The 12,307-nt window shown below is 41.1% G+C and overlaps 1 protein-coding gene across 3 annotated transcripts in view; it reads right to left on the bottom strand.

The window, feature by feature from the left end:
• Positions 1-10,335: 10,335 nt before the first annotated feature.
• LOC144494947 (sorting nexin-24-like) overlaps positions 10,336-12,307 on the bottom strand; it is a 149,843-nt gene continuing 147,871 nt past the window's right edge. For all 3 annotated transcript variants that reach the window (XM_078214595.1, XM_078214596.1, XM_078214597.1), the window contains one exon: positions 10,336-10,990. In XM_078214595.1, the coding sequence (XP_078070721.1) occupies positions 10,920-10,990 (71 nt within the window). In that variant the 3' untranslated portion in view covers positions 10,336-10,919. The remainder of the gene's footprint in view (positions 10,991-12,307) is intronic.

Below are 12,307 nucleotides of genomic sequence, written 5' to 3' on the forward strand. Positions count from 1 at the left end.
TAAAAGCACTTCATTCTTAAGTTTTAATTTAACTATCTCGCATAATTAAATAGATGATTATGAGTACACAAGAACATAAGAATTAGGAGCAGGAGTAATTAAGATATAAGCAAATGTTAAAAAGTTCAAGCTAAAATAATTTTTCTATTGTAATCATAGAAACCCTACAGTGCAGAAAAGAGGCCATTTGGCCCATCGAGTCTGCACTGACCACAATCCCACCCAGGCCCTACCCTCATATCCCAACATATTTACCCACTAATCCCTCTAGCCTACGCATCTCAGGACACTAAGGGGCAATTTTAGCATAGCCAATCAACCTAACCCGCACATCTTTGGACTGTGGGAGGAAACCGGAGCACCCGGAGGAAACCCACGCAGACATGAGGAGAATATGCAAACTCCGCACAGACAGTGACCCAAGCTGGGAATCGAACCCACGTCCCTGGCGCTGTGAAGCAGCAGTGCTAACTACTGTGCTACCCTGCCGCCCAATGGAGAAGTTTGATATTTCAAAAACATAAAGATGAATTTTTTAGGGCCAGTGAGGATGATTAGCAGTATTTATGAACTTAAAACACTTAAAAATCTACTTACAGTTCATTCAACAAGGTGTAACTTTTTCAAACGTTTTTAAGCTGCAACTAAGAGCATAAGTGTGGAAGCTCTTGCTAGTTCAATAATTTCCAATTGTTTGCAGACTGCGGGAATCCTCAACAGCATACTCTGTGGAGGAGGGGGACTCACTGATAGCAACTTCTGGATTGCTGCATTATTCTGATGTTTGTTTTTTATTTGTTCATGGGATGTGAATGTTGCTAACATGCAGTTATAATTAACCTTGTAAAAGCAGTGATGAGCCGTCTTATCGAAATGCTGCAGTTGGCACACTATAGTGCTGTTGGGTAGGGAGTCCCAGGATTTTGATCCAGTGATAGTGAAGGAATGGTGGGCCTGAATTTTTTGGACTGTGGAGTCTTGTTTCCACCATCTGAGGAGTCAGTGGAAAGCATATCCGGGCCAACTCCGAGGAACCTGGGTAGTCAATTTATGCACCAATGAGCATTGATTTGCTGCTGGTGGGACTTGTGCCACTCACTCAGGAGGAAGTCCCATCTAAGAGAACTGCCGACCAATCTGGCTGACAGCTCTACAGTCCCTAAAGTGACAGAAGATGAAGTCCAAGAAAACTTGGAGACTTCAGTCTGGGAACCTGAGGGCCAAATGAGTTCCAGGATGTGGAGGATTGGGAAGGCCTGAGTTGGTTGTGAGGGGATATTTGGGGGTGAGGCTGGTGGGAAGTGGTACAGAGGCCCCCAGTCAATGAATTTAGGGTTTCAAGGTATAAAACAGTTCTAATTAAAAACTCTAAGGTCTGAATTTTCAATTTCTAACTCTTGGGTCCTCAGTTGTCCTTGACCTATAAGGTACAAATAACTAGCATGTATGAATCGAGCAGAATTTATTAAGTGAGATTTTACATATATTTAACATGAAGCAGTAAAAACAACATAGATGTTCTTCATCTCTCAAGTTCATAGGAGACCTTGAACATTGCCAACACAGGTGATGTTTTTTGCTTCTCTGCCTTTGAAATGTTGTTGAACTCTGTCCAGAAGAGTCATATGCCAGAAGTTAAGGTGACATTGTGCGAACAAAGACTACAGGTTTTCCAATTTTTATCCCCACTTTTCATTATTCCTCCTCCTCTATTTGGAACTTGTCCATATAACCTCTGCCATTGGTTCTGGGATGCAAGTTATCTTATATCACCCCACCTCTGTAACTAGAGCCATATAGACTAAAGACAAATGTTAATGTCTTGTTTCCTTGATTCCCCTTAGAATTCATATTCCACTCTGATACATTTAGATACAATAGTTACAAAGTTAAAATATTTTAAGTCAGGTCAGGTGAGGCGAGGTGATAAGTCAGGTCAAAATATTTTAACCCATTCCCACAAATAATAAAACCATTAAGAACATACTATCAGAAAATAAAGGTTTCCTTCTGGTATAGATCAATTAAAGCAATTATTTGTTGAAAGATGAGGTGTAATTCTGAGAACAAACTACTTTTCACCATTTCTTCAGAGTAGCTGAATATAGACTCTTGGGCACTTAAGTCATAAAACAATTAGATGTATTTTTTCACAAATACACTTGCAGCCTTCCTGAAAAGATTCTCATCTGCCTTGATTGTCATTGTCTCATCAACAGAAATTCAAACTAAACGATTTCAAAAGTGGTTAAGGAATTAAATCCATAGATGTTACAGACCCTCAAAATTTGTAAAATGTATTAAAATCCTACAATGGACCTTAAAGGTGATGGGTGGCGGGGGGCTAACTTTAGTGGGGGCTTCTGATGGAGCCCCCCACTTCCCACCCCAGATGTAATATTACTATATCCCGTGCTTCCCCCAGAAAGGTTGTTTTTGCACCAGCCAAAAAATTAAGAGCCTCATTGGGGAAAGGGAGGCCTTGTCATCCCAGAGTAAAATTGCTATATGGACAGGGTAGGTAGGAAACCTGGAGATAATCCTGTCCCTTCAAGTTCCTGCTCTCCCCACCCCCTCTATCTTTCCCACCCCACTGCCTAAAAAGCTGCCGGTGGGGCAGCATAAAATTCTAACCGTGATTTCCATGTCAGGCGCTTGACTTCAGGGGAAACATAGAACAGTACAGCACAGAACAGGCCCTTTGGCCCACGATGTTGTGCCGAGCTTTATCTGAAACCAAGATCAAGCTATCCCACTCCCTATCATCCTGGTGTGCTCCATGTGCCTATCCAATAACCGCTTAAATGTTCCTAAAGTGTCTGACTCCACTATCACTGCAGGCAATCCATTCCACACCCCAACCACTCTCTGCGTAAAGAACCTACCTCTGATATCCTTCCTGTATCTCCCACCATGAACCCTATAGTTATGCCCCCTTGTAATAGCTCCATCCACCCGAGGAAATAGTCTTTGAACGTTCACTCTATCCCCTTCATCATTTTATAAACCTCTATTAAGTCTCCCCTCAGCCTCCTCTGCTCCAGAGAGAACAGCCCTAGCTCCCTCAACCTTTCCTCATAAGACCTTCCCTCCAAACCAGGCAGCATCCTGGTAAATCTCCTCTGCACTCTTTCCAGCGCTTCCACATCCTTCTTATAGTGAGGTGACCAGAACTGCACACAATATTCCAAATGTGGTCTCACCAAGGTCCTGTACAGTTGCAGCATAACCCCACGGCTCTTAAACTCCAACCCCCTGTTAATAAAAGCTAACACACTATAGGCCTTCTTCATAGCTCTATCCACTTGAGTGGCAACCTTTAGAGATCTGTGGATATGAACCCCAAGATCTCTCTGTTCCTCCACAGTCTTCAGAATCCTACCTTTGACCCTGTAATCCACATTTAAATTAGTCCTACCAAAATGAATCACCTCACATTTATCAGGGTTAAACTCCATTTGCCATTTTTCAGCCCAGCTTTGCATCCTATCTATGTCTCTTTGCGGCCTACAACAGCCCTCCACCTCATCCACTACTCCACCAATCTTGGTGTCATCAGCAAATTTACTGATCCACCCTTCAGCCCCCTCCTCTAAGTCATGAATAAAAATCACAAAGAGCAGAGGACCAAGCACTGATCCCTGCGGCACTCCGCTAGCAACCTGCCTCCAATCCGAAAATTTTCCATCGACCACCACCCTCTGTCTTCGATCAGACAGCCAGTTACCTATCCATTCGGCCAACTTTCCCTCTATCCCACACCTCCTCACTTTCATCATAAGCCGACCATGGGGGACCTTATCAAACGCCTTACTAAAATCCATGTATATGACATCAACTGCCCTACCTTCATCAACACACTTAGTTACCTCAGAAACTTGCAGATGGTTGTACTCCCATGCATTTGCTGTCCTCCTTCAAGCATTAGAGGTTCGGGGTTTCGACGGTCCTGTTGGAGAAGGCTTGCTGAGTTGCTGCCGTGCATCTTGTATGTGGTACACACTGCAGCAGAGGGAGTGAATGTTTAAGGTGGTGTTTGAGGTGCCAATTAATTGACCTGCTTTGTCCTGGATGATTTTGAGCTTCTTGAGTGTTGTTGAAGCTGGATTCATCCAGGCAAGTGGGAGTATCCTATCGCACTCTTGATTTGTACCTTGTAGATGAGTGAAAGGATGAGGGAGATGGGAAGTGAGTCATTTTCCACAGGAAACCCAGTGCATATAGCTACTGTATTTATATGGCTGGTCAAGTTAAGTTTCTGGTCATTGGTAATTGGGATGTTAATAGTTAATGCCGTTGAAGGGAAGATGGTTATATCATTTTTGTTGGAGATAATTATTGTCCGGCACTTTTGTGGTACGAATGTTACATTCATCTGACATTTATCTGACCAAGTCTGAATATATTGTCCCCTGGGCACAGACTACTTCTGAGGAGTTGTAAATTGTACTGAACATTCCCACTTCTGACCTTATGATAGAGGGAAGGGATATGATGAAAGAGCTCCTTTGCCCCATGAATGACTGGAGAGATTTCCCCTTGATTCCCACTTACTTTGATATTACTACAGCTCCAGGATGCCACCCTTGTCGAATGTTGCCTTGATGTCAAGGACCGTCACTCTCACCTCGCCTCTTAAATTCAGCTGTTTTGTCCAGGTTTGGACCAAGACATCAATGAGGTCTGAACCTGGAGAAACCCACACTGAGCATCAGTGAGCAGGTTATTGTTAAGTGCCACTTGATTGCATTGTCGACAACACTTTCCATTATATAGCTGATAAATGATAATGGACTGATGGGTAATTGGCTGCATTGGATTTGTACTGCTTTTTGTGGACAGGACATACCTCAGCAAACTTTCACTATCAGGTAGATGTCAGTGTTGTAGCTGTAGTGGAACAGCTAGCAAAGGCATGACAAATTCTGGAGCAGAAGTCTTCTGCACTACAACTGAGTTCTTGTCAGGGCCCAAAGCCTTTACCTGTGAAGGCCCCTTTGCTTCAGTGAGCTCAGGCATTTCTTGATATTGCGTGGAGTTAACTAAATAGATTAAAGATTGAAATCTGTGATGCAGGGGACCTCGAATGTGTGCAGATTCCTCAAGTTGATGTCAGTTTCAGTGGGCAATGATGGTGAATACTGACAGTTTCGCTGTCTTTACCAACACAAAATCTAGACCATTATTTGCAAATTACCAGTGTATTTTGACAGTAATAAGTTTTATGGCAAATTATCTTCATCAGCTTCATCAAGAAGCTCCGGTAAAAGGTCCGGCAGCAAATTGTGTTTATTACACAACTGCCCTGTCCAGTGTAAAAGAAAACTTGCCCAATGCCTCTATGTCGGGGATGTACTTCTTATGAAACAGTGCCAGCTTGAAATGTTCCTTGCATCTATATTCTAAACAGATAACCATGGAGACTTTTTAGTATACTAAGTTAATTGTTTTCATGTATTGTGGACTCTGCAACAGAATTGTCCCAAAGAACAAGGGGGCATGATCTTAAATTTAAAGCCAGATTATTCAGGAGTGAAAACAGGAAGCACTTCTGTTCCACAATGGGTAACAGAAATCTGGGACCGCAGCACAAAGCCTCCTAGAAAAATTAAATAAACAATGGGGATAGTGACAGACTTTAGGAGGAATTGATAGAGTGATAAAATTGAGATATGCCTGGTACATAAAATGTAATGGAGAAAAGTGTGAATTGATACATTTTGTTTGGAAGACTGTGGAGAGGAACAATGAACTAAATGGTACTAGTTTAAACGGGGTTCAGGAACAGAGAGACCTGGGGATATCAGTACACAAATCTTTGAAGGTGGCAGGTCAGGTTGAGAAGGCTGCTAAAAATGAATTCAGGAACCTTGGCTTTATTAATAGAGGGACAGAATACAAAGGAAGGGAAGTTATGCCACACGTTTATAAAACACTGGTTAGGCCTCAGCTGGAGTATGATGTTCATTGTGGGCAGCACACTTTAGAATCATAGAAACCCTACAGTGCAGAAGGAGGCCATTCGGCCCATCGAGTCTGCACCGACCACAATCCCACCCAGGCCCTACCCCCACATATTTACCCACTAATCCCGCTAACCTACGCATCTCAGAACTCTAAGGGGCAATTTTTAACCTGGCCAATCAACCTAACCCGCACATCTTTGGACTGTGGGAGGAAACCGGAGCACCCGGAGGAAACCCACGCAGACATGAGGAGAACGTGCAAACTCCACACAGACAGTGACCCAAGCCGGGAATCGAACCCGGGACCCTGGAGCTGTGAAGCAGCAGTGCTAACCACTGTGCTACCATGCCGTCTTTAGGAAGGACTTAGGGCCTTGGAATACATGCAGAAAAGTTTGTCAAGAATGGTATCAGGGTGATGGTAGCAGGATGAAGAATTTTTATTGAATGGAGAGACTGGAGGAGCAGGGACTGTTTTCCTCCAGTAGGGGAGGTTAAGAGGAGATTTGATAGCTGTGTTCAAGATCGTAGATCGTTTTGATGGAGTAGATAAGGAGAAAATGCTTCCAGCGGCAGATGGATCAGTAGACAAAGGTTATAGATTTGATGTGATTGGTAAAATGAACCAGAGGCGACATGAGGGTGAGATTCTCTGGCCCTCCCTCAGTGATTTTCTTGGTGGCAGGAGATTGCACGTCATTTGCTGGTGGTGGGATCCTCTGGTCCCGCTGTGGTCAATGGGAATTCCCATGGAAGCCACTGCAACAGGGCAGTGTACCATCAGCGGGACCAGAGAATGCCAGCAGCATGAACTGTTGGAGCATTCCTGCTGAGGAAACATGATTTTTCAGGGTAAGTTGCTGTGATCAGGAATGCGCTGCCTGAAAGGGTGAAGTAGATACTGTAGTGAAATCAAAGGGAATTGGATAAATAGAAAAACATAATATTCTTTCAGTGCTTTGCGCAAGAGAAGGGGTGAATTAATTAGATTGCTCTACTAGAAGGCAGACATGGTGATAATGGGCCAAATAGCCTCCTGCTTTGCTGTATCCTTTCACGAAATGAGGTGAGCATTTAGGATCACAGGGCATCATCTGCAGAAGATCAGAATTCACAAAATCCTGGCTGCTATTCATTTTTTAGTCAAATGCCACCAAAACTGAACTAGATCTTATTTACTGTTTGAGACTCAGCTGTATAAAAATGGTCCACATTTGTTTGCTTACATAATAGTGAACACAGTTCAACATTAATTCTAAAGGTATGAAATGTTTTGTGATGTGAAAAGAGCGATATGAATGTATGCTCTTTCTTAATCTTGTCCTCTTCCAAAAATGACATTTCCAAGGTTTTTGCCAAAACACACATCGGGTGGAACTTTACGGCCTCGCTCGTCCCAAAAACGTAAAATCCTGCCTGAGGTCAACGGACCTCTTCATGGTCCACCCCCCGCCCGCTCCGATTCCCGTAGTGGGTGGGACGGTAAATGTTTCATAACATTTTTTTGATATTGTTGTCTTCATGTAAATCCATAATCTTTGATTTCATTCTTCGGCACCTATTGATTGAGCTCTTCTTTAAAAATTCAAATAGCATTAAACTTTTTGGCATTTGTTCCAACTTAATGGGTGTTATTTGGGGAGCAAATAAATTTCTCAAGCTCTCATCTTACTTCAGCATGCCCAGATCCCCAAGGACTGCATTTAGAGTGTACGTTAAATAAATAAAATCTGTTTGGGAAATAGAATAAACATTTATCCTAATCTTTATTCCAATGCAAATAATTTTAGTTTTGCTGGTATCTAGTCATAACAGAGAGTTTTAAGTCCTTGAGTCATCCTCAACGCTCTTGCTTTCAGTACGTCGATGCCCTTTTGAAGCCACACAATTTCTATATATGCTGCACTGCTACTATAATGTATTTTGACTTAAAATCAAACGCCTTAGAAATACATTCCAGTATGTGATTAGTCACATTGACAATTTGTTTCACATTCACTTTCAGTGACTGGTTGATAAAGTAAAACAGACAGGTAATTCACATTTTGTGACAAAGTTCAGATGATATTCTTTGATCCTAGAGCAGATTGGTTTGTACTCAAGAAGGCTGGAATGAGAGAAATAACGGACTTTTCTGCGACTAAGAAATGCAATATGGAGATTTTGATTTGATTGGTCCATAATTTACCGTCAAAATAATAAAATATTGCAAGTTTGAAGTTAGACTTGGAAATCCGTAAGTTGCTGTCCCTGTTGCTAACTTTTCGAAAAGAGCAACCTGAGTCACGACTAAAATTCATTGGATTGAATTTTCATTGACCTGAGGAGGGGGCGGCAGAGGCAAGCATACCATCAATATTGTGCTAAGAGCTGACATAGCCCTGCCTCCAGTGTATTTACGTTGAGGCAGCTTCAGAGGAATGATGGCTACCCATCTGCCAGAGGTGAATAGCTAATTAGCTAAAATTCTCTTCAGTTCTTTTTATTCCTACTCTAAAAACATTAGAAATAATGGATTTCTCATAAGTTTCACTTTCTGGTGCAGCTTTCTCTGTGGAAATTCCTGTCACTTGCACTGTGCCAGTGTTTCAACAGGTTTCCTTTAGTGGTACTCTTTTTTTTGAAGACTCCTTATGCGTCCCACCATTTAGCCTCCCATCCATTGACTGTCTACATTTCCCGCTGCCTCGGCAAAGCAGTCAGCATAATTAACGACCCCCATGCACCTCGGACGTTCTCTCTTCCACCTTCTTCCACTGGGAAAAAGATACAAAAGTCTGAGACCACGTACCAACCGACTCAAGAACAGCTTCTTCACTGCTGCCATCAGACTTTTGAGTGGACCTACCTCGCACTAAATTGATCTTTCTCTACACCCTAGCTTTGACTGTAACATTACATTCTGCACTCTCTTTTCCTAATGAACGGTATGTTTTGGCTGTATAGTGTGCAAGAAACAATGCTTTTCACTGCATGTTAATACATGTGACAATAATAAATTAAATCAAGTCAAATCAAATTTACCATTCAGCTTCCAACAATTTGCTTTTCTATGCTCTATCTTATAGCAATAAAAGCATACTGGTTTATTTACATTATTTTCACCATCTTTCATTAGTCGGAATGGCTTTTGCCTTCTCTCTAAAGCTAGACGCCGTTCCATTCCTACAGCTTCCTTGTGGATTTACGAATGCAGGCCTATTGCCCCATGGCTGCCTATATATCATACCCATCTGTTAGAACTGCCATTACCTGTACCTTAGAAACTTTATGGTCTCCCAGTTGTGACCTAATAGCTATTGAGATTCTGTTTTGAAATTCTTCTGGTATCATTAGCTCTCTCATATTCTCCATTGCAAGTTCTACAAACTTTTCATTCAGCCTTCTCTTTAAAGTCTGAAATTTCAAATGCTATGCTTCAGGGACAAGCTCATAAGCATTAAGTGCTGCAGTTTTAACCACCTCACATTCTGACGATTGTTCTTCTGAAAGGCTAGAATACATATCTGTAGCTTTCCCAACCAAAGTGTTCTACAAATGACAGGCCATATGCCCTTTGGCCACATTATAGCCACTTTTTCAAATGAGATGACAAATCCCTCAAGCCAATCCTCGGTGAATTTAGACATTAGACAAAATCTCTTCTAACAAAGCTTGGAGTAGGATTTGAAGCTGCATCTGAATTACTAGACTATCTTTCACCCTCTAATCTTAGTTTTACTCTAGCCAGTTCATACTGTCTGATTCCTTTCTCTCTTTGGAGGTCTCTATCTCTTTCCTTATCTCTTTTCCCACCCTTGCTAACTTCTTTATCTGGAGTTCAAATTCAAGTTTTTGCAACTCTCTTCCTTTTCCCTCTTTTTTTTCAAATTTGAGCTTTTTCATTTCTTTTCCCTTTTCCATTTTTAAAATTTCTATTTCTGTCTCAAGTTGCATCATCTGCAGCTGAATTTTAACCAACTCAACTGAATCGCTGTTTCGAACGACACATTCTTTCAATCCCAGGTGCTGTGCTTATTATGTTTGCTTCCTTTGCCCCCTCCTTTTAACTCTAACTTTAACTCTTCTGCTAATGTGATTAACCTAACCTTGGTTAACAGTTGCAAATCACTCAGGGATAAATCTTCCCTCTCCAGAATATGTTTCTTTATAACAGTGGGATGCTTTATCTTGGCTGAGGGTGCATTTTGGTTAGCGTAAAGGAAAAGCAGCTAAGGCTACGAAAAAGAAAGCAGTTTCTGTCTCTCACATCAGCTGCAACTGTGGAGAAGTCAATAGTGAAGATTCTCAGCTCCATAAACAACATTTGAAAATATGACCAAAGTAAATTTTAAAGTACACACTGAAAATCAATAGAACAGAAATCATTCATATATTGTTCAGTTCGGTTCAAGTTTATTACATAAAATAATTATAAAATAATAGGTATGCTTTACTTACTCAATGAAGTGTTAACACAATTACAAACTTAAGTATAAAGGACTATTGTGTGATTTACAGATAAATATTCTTTTTCATTTCTACATTATCAAATGCAAAAACATTTCTACCTGAAATGTTTATTTACAATAAATGTTGCACTGATTAGAGTCCTTCCAACAGAAAGAAAATCTAAAGCATAAAATAGAAACATTCTCCATTTAACAATGATCTTCATTCTAAAATTCAGATAATGTGATTTCCACATTATAACGAGTTCCATGTTCTCAGGGTTTACATTGAAATTTTTCACACATTCAATGATAAACACGGCAGTTCTTTTTAAATATATATACATGAGTTAATGAGATGGGTTATGTAAAAGTTAAAAAAAGTTTGTGTTTTAAGCTTAGATGTAAAACTTGCCAAGGAAAATCAATCAGAATTGACTGACAGTTGCTTATAAAATATCGTAGTTACTGGTTCCTCTTGTGGTTGGGTCTCTTAAGTTGCATTTTTGTTGTAGATTCTGCTCTACCTTAGCTGAAGGTATGGATAGTAAATCCCATGTAGAACACCTTCAATAACTACATTCGGGAAGTCATCTAAGAGATCATAAGAGAAAGAAAGATAAGGCTGAGTGTTAACAGATAATCTATCACTTCTGAATTAAACGCATAAGGATGAATTTTCGAAGAATCGAGTTTCATTTTTGCGAGGGGTGGAGGGATGGGAGGTGAATCACACAGGCAGGAAACCCAAACTCAGTGGAGGCAGTGAAACGTACTGCTGAGTTCAAACACATTTTCACTGTTCCAAGGGCCTTAACCCGCAGTGCGTGAAACACACTGCTAGTGATGGGAGGATAACATCTGTTTAAGTGTCATGGAGTCATACAGTACAGAAGAGGCCCTTTGGCCCATCAGGTCTGCACCAACAAAACTGCACAAAATCTACACTAAATCCACTTTGCAGTACTTGCCCCATAACCTTGAATGTTATGATATTTCAAGTGCTCATCCACATGCTTTTTAAAGGTTATGAAGTTTCCTGTCTCTACTAGCCTCCCAGGCAGTGCATTCCACTCTCCCGCCACCTTCTGGGTGAAAAATATTTTCCTCAAATCCTTTCTAAACCTCCTGCCCCTCACCTTAAAATTATGTTCCCTTATTATTAACACTTCAACTAAAGGGAACGGCTATTTCCTATCCACCCTCTCCATACCCCTCATAATCTTATACACTTCATTATTGAAGTTATTTAAATCCCCAGCACTTTAAAAATGAAAAAAAAGTTTCAGTAGTCAGTTAGGATAAAAATACAAATACAAATACCCACCATACAAATATGCTGGAGTGCATTAATTGATAGGGTATCTGCTGTATCTTAGAAAAAATGATTACTACCCATTCTTGCAGTTTCAATAGACTTCATTGTTAATATTTCCCAAGGGCAGTTGTTACAGCTGAGCCCATTATGAGTGATTGGCTGAGTTTCAAAAGCTTCAAAACCACTTATCTCAGCAGGGGTGAGTTACATTTTAATTGACAGTTTTAAGAGGTGATAAAAGACTAGCCATGTTTGATGTCATGACTGAATAGAAGTTTTTATAACAGAGTGGCCACTTGAGAAGATTGAAAATCTTTGAATTGGCTTGATGAATGAAAGCTCTTTTCAATACCAAGTGGGTGAGTGAGAGCTTTCTTAGTTTTGTAAAACTTATTTTCAGCTCCATAGGGCTTCTGAGGTCTGCATATTGGGTGAGTGGTTTAGAGGTAGAGTGGGGGTTAGCAGTGTATGGGATATGAGGTGGCATGGGGGTATGAGGGAGCATGGAGGTAGCATGGGGTGTTTGAATGGCCATGGAAGTGGCATGGAGGCACGGGGTGGGTGGGAGATCTAAGCGGTGAGGGGTAAAGGTC

The sequence above is a fragment of the Mustelus asterias genome, chromosome 6 (assembly GCF_964213995.1).
Source record: "Mustelus asterias chromosome 6, sMusAst1.hap1.1, whole genome shotgun sequence".
Taxonomy (NCBI): domain Eukaryota; kingdom Metazoa; phylum Chordata; class Chondrichthyes; order Carcharhiniformes; family Triakidae; genus Mustelus; species Mustelus asterias.